Source organism: Centruroides vittatus, unplaced genomic scaffold (genome assembly GCF_030686945.1).
Source record: "Centruroides vittatus isolate TY-2023 unplaced genomic scaffold, ASM3068694v2 contig_453, whole genome shotgun sequence".
Classification (NCBI taxonomy): domain Eukaryota; kingdom Metazoa; phylum Arthropoda; class Arachnida; order Scorpiones; family Buthidae; genus Centruroides; species Centruroides vittatus.
The window spans coordinates 2,014,070-2,032,922 of record NW_027122249.1 but is presented as its reverse complement, the minus strand read 5'-3'; the positions used below and the strand labels follow the sequence as shown (position 1 = coordinate 2,032,922).

Genomic DNA, 18,853 nt, shown 5'->3' with positions numbered 1-18,853 from the left:
CTTCTCTTCAAGGCTAAGCCATAGGTACGGCCTTCTAAACTTTTATAGTAGTTGTAGTACTCTCGAATCATGCGCCTAGCAACGATAGCTGAAAGTGAGCCAATGACTCAATTCGTTTCATATTAAACGGACTCTCATTGGCTTACTGAGCAGTTTGCCATCTAAACCTTGTTCGTATTACGTACAAACTTCTTCGGGGGAGCTAATGTTTTCTGCCTCGTGTTTATTAAAATTGACTCAGAAAAATAAATTACTTTAAGTAGAAAACATTTTTTTGCGAAATTCCGCCCTATGTGTACAAATTCTTTATTTTTCTGTGTCACAGTTCAATATGTTTTCTACTTCAAAAATTTGTTAATTGATGGAAAATATATGCATAATTTTTAAAATACATAATGGCACATTGATAGACTTACCAGACGTCACGGTTTGACTATGTTGTCCCAGCGTCCTGGCCAGTTTGTTATTTTGACCCGGTTATTTGGTAAAATTTTAAAAGTACCGAATATACAAGAAGTAAAAATAGTGCAGCCTCGAGTAAATGACGATTTAGCAATTACCCCTCTGTTACACTCACTGTTGCCAATCTAGATATTTCGTATCTAGATCTAACAAGGGAACTGTCGGAGTGTCATCTAATAGATTTTAATAAAATTTAGTTAATAATTACGTTAAAAGTATACAAAGTCTATGACAAATTTCTAGTATTCACTAAAAGTGTTAATCAGAGTTATTAGCAATCAAATGTCGTACTATTTTATAGTCCTTAAACACAAATATGCAAATTTTTATAAGTGAAAGGGTTGTGGAGGAAGACGGCGATATTACATTTAGAATAAATTCTGGAATTTTCGAAAATGGGAGAAGAATTAATAAAATTTAGTTTAATTACGTTAAAAGTATACAAACTCTATATTAAATTTGTAATGTTTACTAAAAGTGTTAATCAGGATTAATAGCAATCAAATGTCGTACTATTTTATAGTAGTTTAACACAAATATGAAAATTTTTAGTAGTGAAAGGGTCGCGGAGGAAGATACAGTAATACCTCGATTTTCGTTGACTTTGGTTTTCGTCGATTTTTTGCAAAAAATTTGCCTCGGATTTCGTCGGCGTGCCACATGATCTCGTTGCTAATTTTGCGAAAACAAAGAGCGACCCACGCATTTTTCTGCTCACAAATCCTCGTGGCGGTGTTTTTTGCTGTACGAGCATTACTCCGCACGTCTAGCCAAACAATTTCATTGCTTCCATTCTTTTTAGTTCCATCGAGGGACCAAAGAAAGTTTCCAGAGCCAGTAGCCCTTCGAACAAGGCCAGGAACACGATCGAGTTGAAGGAAATCATTAAAAAATACGTGACTGGCATTAAAATTGCTGAAATCGGTCGCATGTACTTTTCGGGAAGTCGTCATCCACGATAAGTTTCGTTGTGGCGAAAAAGGAAGCAAAAAGGAGGCTAATGTAGCGAAAGGCGTAAATGTGCTAATGAAACAGAGACCGCAAACAATTGAAGAGGCCGAACAGTTATTATTAATTTCGATCAATCAAAAACAGTTAGATGGTGATTCTGTTTCGGAGACCATTGTATTAGTTTTTTATACTCATTTTATATTAATTCCTTAATTTTTTTAGTATTAAACACTACGAAAACAGAGGTATCACTGTATTACATTTACAGAGTAGAAGAAGAAATAACTCAAATAAATATTATAAAAGATTAGATATATATACTACTTTAACAATGAAATTTAATATAAAAGTATTGATAGAATAAATATAAAGAAAACAATCGAAACGTAATAAATAAATACATTTTAATAGATATATTTAAAAGTTATTATATTCACAAATTATTAGATGGACAACTATTTACATGATATTTTTCAACAAAGCAAAATAAACAAAGAATCTGTTGGCATCGTGCACATTTAACAAATCGAAGATTTTCGCAATTACTCTCGACACAATTTAAACTGTCAGTGTTTAAAAAAGAAAAACAAACTTGTTTTACATAAATGAAAAGTGTCAATTCTTAAATGAGTCCAGAAGCGAACCATGCACGTTTAATCAAATTATTAAATATTGGGGCAGATAATTGATGATGAAGAATCGAATGTAATTTTATAATGCCATTTCCAGTTGTCCAAAACAATTTAATCGAAGAATCATTACAGAATAATTGTATAGCATTTAAAATTTCTTTAGCTAAAAGTTTTAATTGTCTAAGAAATCGGACATCTAAAGGTTGGCATATAGACGTACACTTTGGTGGAATAATTAATATTTCGCACGAATTTTGATTTGTAGATGTTTGAAATATTGTATTATAAATATTAATATTTGTTTGTCCACTCCACGAGTCAATTATTAATAAAGAGTTTTCTGTTATATTTGGAGATAATACGTCTTTTACATAGTTTGTAATAATTGCTGTAGATAATTTGCCAGATGAGCTAGCTGTAACAGTTACGTTTGGGGCATTGAACAGCGATGCTTGAACTCTACGTCCAAAGGTTCCGCGGGCCTCTTGTAAGCAAATAAATACAATACCTACAACTTGTCCGTTAGCATTAATTAAATATTAAACAGTGTAAGAATGCGTAACTTTATTACTTGGAGAATGTGCAAATCCAATATATTCTCCATTATATGAAAGTGTTTTGGTGAAATCATTTCGTATGAAAAACCGCACTGATCTGTATTGAATATGAAGTTACGCGAATAAGATGGCAATAAATTTTTTACTGTTGTTTGAAATTGCGCAGCTTTTACTAAAATATCCTTTTCGTTCGCTATTTCTGTTTTATTTACAAGTTTTGTAATCTTTCGAGATACTAATCTATATTCTTTTTAAAATTTTGCAACCCAAGAATCACTAGCTGTAAACTTAATTGAACTATTCAGTTGAAGAAATTTCTGTCATGCCCATATTTTTAATTGATTTCCTTTAACAATTTTATAGCTGCCTCGAGCTTCGTCAAACATTTGTTTAGTATGTTCTTTAATGATTTTTAACGTTTCAATTCTATGCTTTCGAGATTTAAATTGTTTTTCCCATTGATATAAATCACTAAAGCGTTTTAATTCTTTAGCTCTTTTCCGCTGTAATGTGTGTAATTTCCATTTTTGATGTTTCTTATGCAAGTTAAGAATTTCTTCTTTTCGTTTTGTTGAGATTATATTCTTATCGAATTTTTCATCATCTGAATATCCCGATTCACAGTCAGTGTCTGCGTTATCAGTTTCTTTCTCTAGAAGCAGACGTGTTATTTTATTATCTGAAATAGGCCTATCTATAATCAAATTCTTATTTTCCATCTGACAAAACTCTTCGTCATCTCTACTTACATAACTACTTAAAATATCGCTAAATGCATTAAAAAGCAGTTTGGCTACCTGTTTATCAACGTCTGAAATATTAGGCCTACAAATATTTTCTGTAGGCCAAACATTATCACATAAACGTTTAAATTCTGCTATAATGTTTTGAATATTTACATTTAATTCTCCCATTTTCGAAAATTCCAGAATTTATTCTAAATGTAATATCGCCGTCTTCCTCCGCGACCTCTTCACTACTAAAAATTTGCACATTTGTGTTAACACTCTTAGTAAACATTACAAATTTAATATAGAGTTTGTATATTTTTAACGTAATTAAACTAAATTTTATTAATTCTTCTCCCATTTTCGAAAATTCCAGAATTTATTCTAAATGTAATATCGCCGTCTTCCTCCGCAACCCTTTCACTTCTAAAAATTTGCATATTTGTGTTTAAGTACTATAAAATAGTACATTTGATTGCTAATAACTCTGATTAACACTTTTAGTGAATACTAGAAATTTGTCATAGAGTTTGTATACTTTTAACGTAATTATTAACTAAATTTTATTAAAATCTATTAGATGACACTCCGACAGTTCCCTTGTAAGTACTTTTAATGTTGTCTAGATGTTTTCCCCAAAATTTATAGCATGTGGCCTAATAAATTTAGATGTTTTCTTTTTTCACAGAATTAATAATAGCTCGTAGCCTATGAGATCCAGATATTTTTATTTCATTTTTTTAGATATTTTGTTGGCAATTAGAGTTGACAATGCTGAAACTTACTCTGGCCACGTCATGCTGCGCACGTTCAAATTGTCGAGTTCAAATTGCTGGTCGGCATTTGTGATTATTTCGTACTGTAGTACATTAAATTCATTTAATATCTAAAATTTCAAAAAGAAACCACGTTTTTACTGATGATTGAAAAAAAAGGCTATGATCATATTGACCAAATGAAATATGAACTGCGCTTTTCAGAATTTTCAGTAACTCATGGTGAAAATTCAGACATTAAAAATCCCTTGAAATGTGCGAAACATAAGGCAAACAATAGGAACTTCCTCAAATGTATTGTTGTATTTTAAATGTGCGATTTAAGTGACAAAGAAATTTTTAAAAAAGTTTACACTAGTGATAAATATTAATAACTTAATAATAATATGTTTAGTTTAGTTATTAAAAATTGCTTTTAACTCGTTGTTTTTATTAACAACTACTTTCCTTTCGAAGACACAATGTAGTGACGTAAACTTAAACACTGGGCGAATTTTTCATCCTTTTTATTCGCTTGGAACCGAATAAAAAGGATGAAAAATTCGCCCAGTGTTTAAGTTTACGTCACTACATTGTGTCTTCGAAAGGAAAGAAAAGAAAATACAAAACACGGTTTCCTCAAGATAGAACTACTACTTTATTTAGCCTTTTTAATCAAGGTACTTAATTTCTGTTGCGAGTATTTTCTCAAAATTGTCCTGGTTTGAGAAAAAAATATTGTGGTAAGCCTACACATTGATGCGACATGGTTTAAAATTTGATTATTTTTAAAAATTAAACTCTTCAAACGCAGCTGTTGATCAAATTTACGAAGCAAGGAAGATGCTATAATACAAAACATTCAATATAATTAACACTAAAATATTAATAGGCAGTATAAAATAAAAATAAACTTTTTTTTGCCATTAATACAAAGGATCAAAATGGTTAAGGACAATCGTTTATTCTTTAATTTCATGTTTTATACGTAACAATAAATATTTAATCATTTTGATTATTATAATTAAATCATAATTAATAATATAATATAAATTACTCTTGAAGTAATTATTTATTTTCAAAAATGAATTTTAAATGTTTTTACAGGTTGCCAATTCAATGTTTTTGGCACTAAATCCAGTGTTTTTGATTAGTTGTTTAGTGTCCCGTTTGTTAAAACCTAGTTGTCTGAATTTTGGTGTTTTTTTTTAATTACTACTAATAAAATTTGTATTTCATAGTTTTCGCAACAGATAATAAAATCGTCCTCAGTTGCCAAATTTCAAGTGTTTCCCAGAGAGTCCGGGAGGCCCTTGAAATTTTTAAATTTTTCGACTCGAATTTTCTGTATTTAACTTTTGGGATGCATATTAAAACAAAAAGAAGAATAGGCGACATTTTGATGTTTCCGAAAGTACATACCATTAAATCTGTAAATTTTACTTCTGGAACGGAAAATTCCCGTATTAACATCCTCTGGCGGGAAAACTGACACCGCAAGTTTAATATAAAATTGAAGACATTTTGTATTAATGCTATTGTGTACAGAGAAACGTATTTATCCTTAATATTACTAAATTAATTTGCTTTTTGAGTAACAGAAAATATGGCGCTTTTAATTCTAAAAATTCTTCCCTTTGGTTAGTAACTGTTGGCAACACCACTTTCATCACGTGGTTTGCCCACTTCGTGTTTACATTTACGGTTGTTAGATGGAGAAAACGTTCGATTAGTGACACGTTACGTTTCGTTTTTAACGCGAAAATGAACTTAACGAGTGTGATAACGTATATTTTTCTTTTGTGTCATTTGTTTTTTGCGTGTAATTGCATCGAACCAGTGTCTACCGTCGGTTATTTGAGTGCCGCCGTTGGAGTTTCTAGTATTTATGCTGGCTGGAACTTTCTTAAATGCAATATATATGAATGCTGCACGAAAGAGTGGATAAAACCTAATTTTTTAAGTAAGTTATGCTTTTTAGATTTAATCAGTGTATCCATTTGTGGTTATTGTTACCTTACTTACAGGATGGCTATATCCTTTAGAAATTGTTTCCTCCTCTCTCCATGCCATCATCTTCCAGTATGGAAGATGATGATCATTATCATGGAGAAAGGAGTAATTGGGTTAGACTGAAGCAAAAGGTATCCAGCTAAAATATATCTTAAACTTAAGCATTTGACACGTCTATTTGTTAATATTATTTTTGAGGAAACACTGTATAGGATTCACATTTCACCTGTGCCTTCTGAATTTGTTAGTGAACCTTTAACTGAAGGACAGTCTGGTGAGTATGTTGGGGCCACTTTTCTATTTAACTGACCGTATGCATTATTCCCGAATTCTGATTGTTTGTTGAAGAATTATGGTAAATGTTTAAATGAGAGCCAAGAATTTTTCAATGTGGTTGGTGGCAGAAATGATGGGAGTACTGTGTGAACTGAATTGTAATTCTTTTTTGTGTCGACAGGTTTATTCGTTTGAACTTTAAAAGTCGGTCTGTTGAACCGTCCGCAGTATAACTGCCACCCGCGTTATTAAAAGGTACCTTTTGTCCTTTACCCAAACGGGTTCGGTGTGATCATAAAGGTCGAATTTTGGGGTGGCGTAAAGCCTTCTGCATTCTGATGTTGCTGTGATAAATCCGATTTGATCGATTTAAAGCCGTAGAATAGACAACAAACTGTTTTACCTATTCTCGGTTAAAACCTGCCACTTAAAATGGAGGCTGGCCCACATCTAGTATTGTGAATAAATTGCCCGCTTCGAAATATGAAATTCTGAAATTTCTGTGTTGTCTTATAATTGAAGTGATGTCATAATACAGGGATGGCGAACCTGTGGCATGTAAGAGAAATCATCTGTCACATAATGTATCATATGATTTCTGTCTTTTTCAATCATCCTTTCTGTTTATCTCCTGATCATATTTTTTTCAATCAGATTTTTTACATTTATTCGAATTAAAGCATATTCGTTAGACTTCAAATAATGATATTTAAAGAAATTAAAGACATTGGCATGCATTAACATTTGTAAAGCTAAGTATGCTTACAACATGGCACGCGGACTCAAAAAGGTTCGCCATCCCTGTCATAATAGACAAAGAAAATATTTTATGTTCAATCCCAACTAATATTACAAAAATATCTGGGATTATAAAGACAATTTACGATATAAGATATTGATATTATTTGCCAGTAATTGTTGCATATGAAGTGGAATTATATATTGCAATAATTGTAGAAATTACATTTGGTACAATTGATTAAATTACTGGAACAAAAAACATGTATTATATTTTAAACAAACACAAGTTATTTTGATACCAAAACCCATTTATTTAGAATGGTTTCAGTAATGAAACATGTAGACATGTTGTAGTTATTTGCTTTTATCACCTATTTAATGAATTATTTTAAAATTTGTTATAAATGTAAAGTTTTATATCATTTAAGAAAATTATTAATGATGCAACAGACTACTACTAATGGAACACACAAAAATAATTTTTAGACATTAAAAACTCTGCTAAACACAAACCATGAAATGTGAATGCATTTGACAGTTGAACTCATTAATTTTGTGCATCCACTTTATATGGGTCTTTATCCAACATTATCATCTTTGTCATAAGTATTCACAGAGAATAATTAATTTTGAAATAAATTTAAACAAGGTGTTTCAAAAAAAATCATCTGATTTAAAATGATTATATTATGAAAATTAATGAAGATACACACTTGAAGATAAGATTAATTTTATATTACAGGGCTAAAGTTTTTACATACTGAATCATAGGTGCTCAATATGCGTCCCTTTGGATGCATGGCATATGTCCAAACAGTAGTGAAATTCATCCCAAACTTTTGTGAGCATGTCTGGATCCACTGCTGCTGTTTTACAGCTCAACCTCTAGCTGGAAGAGTAGGCACATAAATGGAGTCTTATATAAACCCCACAAAAAAAAATTGCAAACAGTGATCACTGTATTTGTCACTTGCTTGAAGAGCTTGCATTAATTGAATCCTGTATGGTTTCATAATCAAACATCGCCACAAAGCATGCCATACAGACATCGTGGAAATGTTTAGTTCTTTACTGGCATGGCAAGTGGATTTTTGTGGGCTACGTGTGAAACGCAGCCATATGCACTCCACATCTTTGTCTGACACATGGGGACACCCAGTGGATTTCCATTACACAGACAATTTGTGTCTTGGAATTGTTCATACCATTGCCTAATGCTCTGAGCAGTAGGTAGTTCAACACCATATTGTCGACAAAAATCACGCTGAACAGTTGTTATGGACCCACACTTCGCAAAGTGTAGAACACAAACTGATTTCTGTTGTCCATTTGCCATCTTTAAATTATAGAAGTGACAGGTGAATGAAGCATGCAGGTGCTGCCAATCGGCAACTGCATAAAACTTGAGAATTTCCTCTTTCTAACAGTACATTGTTCGATCAAAATGGATTAAAAGCTGAATAGTTATGATTTTTTTAAATTGGATGATTTTTTTTGAAATACCCTCTATAATCATACTCATTGATAAGTTTAAAAATTGTTTTAAAATTAAAAGAAATAGCTTTTTTAATAGAAACTTAATTGTTCTCTATTAAATGAACAGAAAAAGATAATACAAAACAAGATAAAGATAATAAATCAACAAGTACTACTTTTAGAACAAAACTGAAAAGTTTAATATGGGGACAAAAAATTTTGTCCAAGGGGTTGGAAGGAGACAGTACAAAAGAAACATGCAGATACAAACATACACTGGTGGAAAATAAAATCCCAACACCAAGAAAAAATTAGTTTAGAGAAATGAAATTCAGGCAAAGCATTTGTCTAGGTAACATAGTTATTTGATTGAATTTTTAAGGTCACAGGCTAAAATATGTGCAAGAAGATCCATTTCAAATGTGAAATGGTGGTACATTAATAACTGATGTAGTCATCATGATTTTGAATGCAAGCATGCAAATGTACATGCATTGTGTCATACAGGTGCCGTATGTCATTTTGTGGGATGGAGTTCCATGCCTGTTGCACTTTGTCAGTCAAATCAGCAACAGTTAATGATGGTTGTGGGTGATACTGAATTTGTCGTCCAATAATGTCCCATACGTGCTCAATGGGAGAAAGATCTGGTGATCTCACAGGCCAAGGCAATACATTGACACTCTGTAGAGCATGTTGGGTGACAGCAGTGGTATGAGGACAAGTGTTATCCTGTTAGAAAACACCCCTTGAATATTGCTCATGAATGGCAGTACAACCAGTTCAATCACCAGTCTGACGTAAAAATTTGCTGTCAAGGTGCTTGTGATAATGACGAGAGTGCTCCTGCTGTCATAGTAAATCACTCCCCGGACCATAACTCCTGGTGTAGGTCCAGTGTGTCTACACTGCAGACAGCTTGGTTCCAAGTGCTCACCTGGCATCTTTCTAACCAACATATGGCCATCACTGGCACCAAGACAGAAACAGCTCTCATCTGAGAATACAACAGATCTCCACTCTGCCCTCCAATGAGCTCTTGCTTGTCACCACTGAAGTCACAGATGGCAGTGATTTGGAGTTAGTGGAACGAATGCCACAGGTGTCTGGCTCGGAGCTGTCCCTCAAGTAATCAATTTGTTACAGTTTGCTGGGTTACTCTGGTGCCAACAGAAGCTCTAATTTCTGCTGCAGATGCAGTATAATGCGCCACAGGCATGTGGTGAATACAGTGGTCCTCCCTCTCAGTAGTGGCCCATGTGTGGCCAGACCCAAGTCTTCTTCAGACAGCACTTTCCCATAACCATAGCTACCAACAATCATGGACAGTGGATACATCCCTGCCAAGTCTCTGCAATAGTGCAGAAAGAAAATACACTTTCTCGTAGCCCTACTACACAGCCTCGTTCAAACTCAGTAAGCTGCTGTTACTGCCTTCTTCATTTCCTTAAAGGATTCTTGACTCAAACCTCAACTCACAACATTCAATCTGGATGATAAATAATGCTCAACGCATCACGTATTTACAGCAAATGTGATTTGCATGTTTGTAGTGGTGCTACTCGCACCACTCTTCTTCGTCTAGCGCGAAATTTGAATAGATGTCATCTTTCAGATATGAAAACATGCCTCCCAAGTTTCGTTTATCTAGCACAACTCTTTCTTGGTGTTGGGATTTTATTTTCAACCAGTGTATTTAATAAAATAATACAGTTAAATATATCAGGGTTGACTGATAAATAGCCTAAGATATCCACAACATTCTGCAAAGTAAAGAGATAGAAAAACGTGACCACTACCATTTTGTGTCTGCTAGTGTTGAGTCTGTATTTACAAAGTCTTGAGTTTTGTTTGTTCCGTCAGTTTTGTATAACAGTCAAATTTAATGCAAACTTCATTCCATACAAAGAAACGATCAGTGATTGAATTTTAAGTATTAGAAGGTTACTTGCAATGAAAGAAACAATCAATTTGGTGAAAAATTGTGAAACTCAAGACATTTGCATAGTTAAACTGAAAAGAACTACCTTTCTCGTGCATGTGGTGACACAAAATCACACTGAAGTTAAGGAAACAGTTAAGATGCTTAAGTTACGGTTGACTCTGCATTCCCTCATGGCACAAGTTGATGCCATCAGACTTCCAATCATCCCCAAAATTAAAGGCAGTGTTGAAAGATGGGTGACTTTAGTTGGATGCCAAAGTTAGCTACTGTATGAATGTAGACATGCACAGAATACAAAAATTGAATAGTTAGAATAATGCATGACTATAAATGGTCATCAATGAATTTAGATTTATTTTCAATCAGTTTGACATTTAAGTTCAATTTCAATCAGCAAATTCATTTATCGTTTGATACAAATACTTGGACACATGGTCAGTTACGAGTATTGAGGCATTGCCTCTTTGAAAAGAAAAACAGACGAGTTGTAAAATATTTTCTTAAATGTCAAGAAATAAACCTTGTTTAATTATTTAATTTAATTTCTTTTGTAGATTTCATACAATATGAAATTTTCTTTTGCAGACATGAGCAATGCATTTAATTCCATGCTACATGGACAGCCCCTGGTGAAGCAGGTGGTCCTTCCTTCTCTGAATGGCCACTTCAAGAATAGGGATCCGAAAAAGGCGCTGGTCCTGTCCTTCCATGGTTGGGCGGGCACAGGGAAGAATTTTGTCAGCAAACTGGTGGCAGAGAATCTGTTCACCAAGGGAATGAAGAGTGGTTATGTACACTTGTTCATAGCCACCAAACATTTTCCATTTCCTAAGAAACTAGACCAGTACAAGGTAAGTTTTGTACCATAAACCTGATATTGAATGTCATTCTAATGAGGATGATTATGACATGGTCCTTACGAATTCTGATAGTAACATTTGCATGGACAAACTTTTATTGAACAAAGTATGCTTGATAAATGTTTGTATCAAGGCTTATCCAGACAAATATTATAATAATAATAATGTCTGTGTGGATACATTTGTGGATATATGTGATCTTACAGAAGTATTTTGCAGTCCTTAGAGACTTCTATTACTCTATTTGTAGGATCAAAAATAAAGGAAAAATTAAATATATTACTAACAGGTAACAGACTGATTTAAACCACATTGATCTTTGCCCAAGGTTGTGAAGAAGGAACTGAGAAGAAAACATTCTTATTTGACGAAGTTCTGTATACTTTTAATACCGAACACAACATTTTATAAATTATTGAAGAAATGTTTTAAATCGAAAATCAAACTCATCTTCCAGATCAGAAGATGCCATCAATTGTGATTGGGCTGCTTTGAGGTAATCTTTTCAGAGAAAAACAATGTAAAATCAGCAATTGTTTTTGTAATAAAATACAACTTATTTGTGCCAGCATGCATTCAGTAAGACAACTTTTTTTAACCTGAAAAATTCTCTAGTTTGTACAGATTTTTAACTTCTATGACTAATATAAAATACAGATCTTTCCACAAATTAGTAAACAAGTGGAAATCATTGTATGTCTTTTTACAGTAATACCAGTAGTTCATTACAAACTCATTATTTGGAAATCAAGATTTTTACCAGTTCTATATCGTCATATAAATCTTGCTAAGTAATATGTACTGTATGTACTGAATTCATTCTAATAAAAAGTACTATAAATTATTTGTCTTGCAGCTGCACTTTTAGAATAAATATGGCATATATAAGTAATGCATTGAAATGTATAACAGTTTGTCTCTTGATGAATGTACTGCGCATTTATTATAGTTTATATACATCACTGTTCTAGCTACTGGTAGTCTACTGTGAATGTTTGGGTTTCCCTTGTATGGCGAGTACCATAAGTGTCAAAATCAGGGAACAAGTATAGGCCAAATTCGCTAGATAACTTAAGAGCATATACCACCTTTTCCAGTCTTGACTGGAAAGTAAAAGATGGTAATCATCACTTCCACAAATTTCAAATTATACAGACTTAGAGTTGCTATCCTAGGTGCAAAATTGTTCAATGGTACAAATGCAAGGATTATGTTCAATTATTGCAGCTTTGCCAAATGTGACGGTATGGGACGTAACCGGCATTGGTATTGGTGCAAAACACAGACTCCCTCTTGGTTTCTCTCATTGCTGCTGCACCAATTTCCAAAAGTGTGCAAATGCTGCATTAAAACAATTCAGTTATCTATGATTTGTACTTTATCACCATAAAATTTCAGGTTATATTACAAAGGTAATCCCAAAAGTAAGGTCTATTTTTTTAGAAATACAAAGAAATGTTTATTTTCAATAATGTTTAAATCATTTAAAGCTTGAACATTTATCTATTTTCTTATATAATTACCATTTTGGTCAATGCATTTTTGTAGCTACTGTGGCAGCTTTTGTATGCCCATATCATACCAGCTTGCTGTCATGTCATGTTAATCCGATTGAAATTCGTCGCCAATTGATGGAAGTGTATGGCAAGTCAAGCATGGATGTCAAAAACATCCACAAGTGGTGTAGGGAGTTTGCAGCTGTTTGTACTGAAATTCCCGATGAAGAAAGAAGTGAGAGATCATCAATTTCCAACGAGACAGTTACAAAGGTTGAGCAAACCATGCATAAAAGTCAGCAGATCACTCCGGATGATTGCTGCATTTTGGTTCCCGGGTTTTCCTGAAGCATTATTCATAGGATTTTAACAGAAAAGTTGCAATATCGGATGGTGTGTGCAAGATGGGTCCTGTGGCATGGCAGTGAGCTGGTATGACATGGGAATACAAAAACTGCCACAGTGTCTACAAAAATGCATTGACCAAAATGGCAATTATGTAGAAAAATAGATAAACATTATTGAAAATAAATGTTTCTTTGTATTTCTAAAAAAATAGGAGACCTTACTTTTGGGTTTACCCTCGTATATAGAATTAAAATTAGAAAGTGATTTCAAAAAGTAGTTTTCAGAAAATGCAAAAGTATCTCACTGGCATTGACTAATTTTTGTTATGTTTTTGTTTTTGCATAGCAAGAACTACAGAAGAAGATAGAGAATTCGGTAAAGTCCTGCCAGACCTCGCTGTTCATTTTTGATGAGATGGACAAGATGCCACCGGGACTGATCGATGCTCTGAAACCCTACATTGACTACTACCACGATGTAGATGGCATAAATTATAACAGGGCAATTTATATTTTTCTGAGGCAAGTCAATTTTTTTTAATGGGAAAAAAGTGGAATTTTGAATGCAATCTGTCATTAATTGCTGTGCAGTATACATAAACAATTTTGTGGCAAAATATTAAATTTTTAGTCCTCTCTTTTTTTATTGTCTATTCACACTATCTTTTCTTAGGTGTGCAAAGAAAATTCTTTTCTTTCTATTCTACATTGCAGCTCTTTCTAACACCTACAATTTTAATTTTGTCTACATTAGTCTTTCCAAAAATTATTCTAAGAAATTTTGTTTAGGTCACTTGCGTTCCACAGAATCTTACTTTCTGTTATCTGAGTTGCTAAAGCACCTTTGTATACATATGCTTTGATACACACTGTGTAATGTTATGCTAAATGATTGCCATAATTAATCAGGCTATTAATATGCTATAATTAATAATCAGAAACTAAGTAACCACTGCCATAAGTAACCATGAATGATCATTTCCAGTCATATTTAAATTTAGATATAAAGTCCTGCTCCAGGCTAGTTCCTTTTATTCCAGATGGTTCTAAATTATTTAATAAATTATTATAATTATTAATTTAGATAAAAGATGGCACCTAACATCTACCTCTAGTACCAAATTACTTAATATGCTATAATTAATAATTAAAAACTAATATCCTGATTCATAGCGGCAATTGTTTAGTTTTTTCTATGTGGTTTACAGAATTGTGTATGTTCTGAAAATTTGATGACGACGAATCCAAAAATGGAGGTCCATTTTTGAGATACAATGGGATCAAAGTGATTGTCTGTGCTCCCTGACTTGATTGAGCCTACTTAATGGAATTTAGGGGGCAAAAATAAAAAATGCATTGTTTTTGGCATGCATTTTCAACACATTAGCATGCACAAACAACACACAAGAACAAAGCAATCAACATTAAGTGAATGTAAGGACCACCTGTCCATGTCTGTTGAGTGTAAAGATTGCCTTTACGTGGCCAGCAACTTTTGCATTCTGATCATGCACACATCCAAACACACATGCACACCCCCTTACATACATATTTAAACATATGTCAATGCTTAGGTTAGATGGAGAAAAAGATCCTGCCTCAATTTTATTGTGATATGACAGTCATATGGTGTCCCTAGTATATGCTTTAGATACATTCAGCTATTATATTGAAATCAAGAAAATAATAAGTCTAATAATTGCATTTGGAAACATTAGTTTCCAGTTTTGCTTTAGTCACAGTTTGAATGCAATGTGAGATAAGATCCAAATTATCTAATCTTGTTTTAGGCCTCGGGGTTTTCAAAAAGTGATAATTCTTTGTTCTGCTTTAAGTTTTTATACATTTATAGATTTGTTTTGAAATATCTCATTTTTTTTCTACTCATCTAGCTTTAGGACAAAACTGCTTGACTAGATTTACCATATTGCACTTTTCTACTTCAGTTTCATATTGTTCAAGTAATTAAATAAATTCTTGAAGTTCTATATTATCAACTAAAGGATAGACAATTAAAAAAGAAAGATTATCAACATGGACATTATTCATTACTAGGTCTTTACACTGGTGTTTATTATTTCTCATTCTTGTGTCAATATCTAAAGAAAATTTGTTTTTTCTGAACTAAATCACCTGTAGTAATTTTCCCTGTACACATATTACATGTGTTTCGGGCTTGCATGCCCTTCATCAGCAGTATTACTACAAAACACTAAAAAATTGTATATATTATTATTTTTTAGTGTTTTGTAGTAATACTGCTGATGAGGGGCATGCAAGCCTGAAACACGTGTAATATGTGTACAGGGAAAATTACTACAGATGACATAATAAAGAAAATTGTTTTTTCTGAACTAATTCTCATTCTTGTGTCAATATCTAAACACCAGTGTAAAGACCTAGTAATGAATAATGTCCATGTAGACAATTAAAAATAACTTTAGAAATAAGGACTGTAAGGCAATTATAAAACAGATTTTCAATCAATTATAAGATCAATTATAATTTATTAAAACTGGCTGGCTTGTTAACTGACAATTCATGTCTTAAGATAATTTTATTTTGAAAGATGGAGAACATAAGGGAATCTCACTGGTCCAAGTTAAAATGAGGAATTTCTTGCAATATGTAATGCTGACTGGTTTAATTCTTTTATTGTCAAGATGACTTTGAAACAATATGTACAAGTATTGAAATTGTTTAATAAATAGTGGTTTCTGCAAAAACCATCCTTATTTTATGGCTACAAACAAATGACTACTGTACCTTCAAGTCAAGTGCAGAAAAGAAAGACAGTTTAAATTTTGTAGGCCCTTTGACATTTGTGTAATTTATAATTAGTACATTTGGCACTCATTTTAAACAAATTAGATTATTTGTACCATAAAGTGAGATTTGAAGAACAGTACATCAAAGTAATTATTAATAAATTTAATCATTGGTAAATGCTAAAACCATTGTAAAAGATGTAGCATATTCTCTTAATCGTTATTCCGTACATTCCTGGTACAGTACTTAAGAAAATTAATAACAAGACTTGGCAATTATTTCATGAGTAATTTTTACCATAAAAGGATTTCTCTATGAATAAACTGCCTTTTCAGCACATCTTTGAAGCAAATTGTTCCAAAATTTCCCTCAAATGCTCTCAATGGCAAAAATGAGTTTCTAGTGATGAAATTTTGAAGATTGCTGAAGTTATTCATTAATTTATTTTGTTCTACAGAATTTCTATAAAAATTTCTTACATTTTCAGTAATATGGGCAGCAAGGCAATTAACAACTTGATGTATAAATTTTGGAAGGACGGAAAAGACAGGAATGACATCACCATGAAAGACATGGAACCTCTTATCATCAAAGGTGTTTTCAATGAAGAAGGTAAGTTTTTGTCTTTGAGTTTTCAAAGTTGTTTCATTGATAAATATTGTTACAATGCTGTTATATGACAGGTGGCTTTTACAAGAGCGAAATCATAGAGAGGCATCTGATCGACGCCCACGTTCCTTTCCTTCCCCTAGAAAAGAATCACGTGAAGATGTGCATCAGGGATGACCTGGTGTCAAAAGGCCTAGGGGCTGACCCCGAATTCATGGACCGTGTGGCGGACGAACTGGACTACTATCCAGAAGAGGCAAAGCTCTTCTCTGTGTCGGGATGCAAGAGAATAAGTCAGAAGGTCGACGTGATGAAGGCGGACGAATTTTGACCATCCAAATTCAAATGAATTGTGACTTATTTAAGAAATTGTGCCATTTTTGAAAGAATTAATAGTTTCTCGTAAGATAAAGAATTCACACAAATCAATGTAAAGAAATTTCTTCTTACACCAGTGTTTTTTTTTTTTTTTTTTTTGTTATCTCTGTTAAAGAAAAATACCCAACTCATGAACACATCTTAATTTACTAAACTGTTAAATGCATGTGTTATCATAATTTGAAATTTTGTGTGAAATTAATCATGTTGCAGCACAGAAAACAAGTGGCACAGCTTCAAATTAATTAGTCATAGAATTACTGCAAAACAAAAATTGTATATATGTAAAAATCATAACCAGAGACTATAATTTCCATAAAGTTTACATTTCGACTGTCAAATTCCACAGATTTGTCTCTTTAATTTGCAAGGAATGTTTTCACATGAGACTCGCTTCACACACTTCAATGAAGACAGATATTGATTGACAAACTAACCTGCCAAGGTTCCACACATCATGGGCAATGAGTTCCTGCAGTTCTGGAGACCCCCCAAAAAAGCCTTTATACATCAAAAGTCTTTGGAAACAAGCCTTACTTTACTGGTAGTACTTTAAAACTTTTACAAAAAATGCTCCATCAATCAGCCAGAAGAGCCCCGTGTAATCGGTTACCATGTAAACAGTCAAAAAAATTATCCAACTATCTATTTTAATACAAATTGAGATGTCTGGAAATAAATATAATTAACTATAAAATGTTCCATTTATTTATCCTTGTGCAGTAGAAATTAATCCAAAAATCATACATGTCGAAAGAACGGGAAACAAATATCAATTACACTACACCTTTGCTGGCAATAGTCTAAAGTGTGTAAGGTGTAGTGTTATTGAATCATTTGCTTATAGAACAAAAAGGTTTCCAACTAATTCAGGAGACAGAAAACAAAATTCTAAATTCTCGCTCTAAATGAGTAATTTGCCATTTTTTAATCGAAAGAGTGTCAATCCGTATACAATTACTGTTACATATTCTATCTCTAGTTTCCGACAACAGATGGCAATATATGCCAGGCTGAAACTACGATCGATCTATTTCGATCGTATTTGTTCGTCCATACTTCGACCGCCATATTTGTTAGTCCTGTCGAGTGATCAAACTTCGCCTAGCGCAATCAAGTTTTTAATTTAAAAACTTTACCCGAAAAGCCTTATCCGTTTCGATTCATTCCCAGACTTTTGTCATTTAAAAGTCATTTTCGTAAATTATATAAAAATGGGGGCGGGTGAGGCTGGTATCGTTCGGTAATTCAGTAACAATGTAAACAACGCTCGAGTGCAGTGTAGTGGCGCGTGCAGTAAACAATGACCTCCGAAGGCGAGAATACAGAATTACGTATTGATTGTGATGCTGCACTTACGTTACGGTTGCCAACTTTGTAAAAAAAACTCCCCGTTACTCTAGTTAGACGTAATTTTACGTTCCAAGATTTTTTCTAAGTTATCTCCGGTATTTTTATGTCAATTATTTATTGACATAAAAATTGCAGCCAGGCATTGTAATTTATTTAATTTAAAATATATGCTCTCCACCTCAAGTTGGTAGCAAGCTTGCCCTTGTACTGTACATCATACTTTTCCTTTAACAATAGAGTCGTTCCTGTCATCTAACACCTTTCGGGAAAAAATTGAATTGAAATAACGTAACTTACGGTTTGCATCGGAAGTGCGTATATAGTTAATCGGGGCCTCCTGCCCCTAAAGTTTCCGTATCTGGTCTCGTCTTTTATCTAACTCTGTTCTCGAAATTAAGCAAAGACAAACGGATGGACGACAGTGGGAATTTATAGGTCTACAATTTTTTTTTTTCAAATTGCAGCCCAATTTCTCTCCAACTAGCAAACTGTAACAATGAAGTGT

The 18,853-nt window shown here is 33.1% G+C and overlaps 1 protein-coding gene across 1 annotated transcript; it reads left to right on the top strand.

Moving 5' to 3' along the window:
- The first annotated feature begins 5,778 nt into the window (after nt 1-5,778).
- On the top strand, nt 5,779-17,692 carry LOC136977271 (torsin-1A-like). The gene is made up of 5 exons (XM_067272735.1): nt 5,779-6,048; nt 11,122-11,387; nt 13,586-13,761; nt 16,496-16,620; nt 16,692-17,692. The coding sequence occupies exons 1-5, from the start codon at nt 5,850-5,852 to the stop codon at nt 16,946-16,948; spliced, it is 1,023 nt and encodes a 340-aa protein (XP_067128836.1). The 5' UTR covers nt 5,779-5,849; the 3' UTR covers nt 16,949-17,692.
- The last annotated feature ends 1,161 nt before the right edge of the window (nt 17,693-18,853 follow it).

Coding starts and splice junctions, on each gene's coding strand:
- LOC136977271 (XM_067272735.1), top strand. CDS start 5,850: ATGAACTTAACGAGTGTGATAACGTATATTTTTCTTTTGTGTCATTTG. Junction 11,388..13,585: donor AGAAACTAGACCAGTACAAG/GTAAGTTTTGTA, acceptor GTTTTTGCATAG/CAAGAACTACAGAAGAAGAT. Junction 13,762..16,495: donor GCAATTTATATTTTTCTGAG/GCAAGTCAATTT, acceptor TTACATTTTCAG/TAATATGGGCAGCAAGGCAA.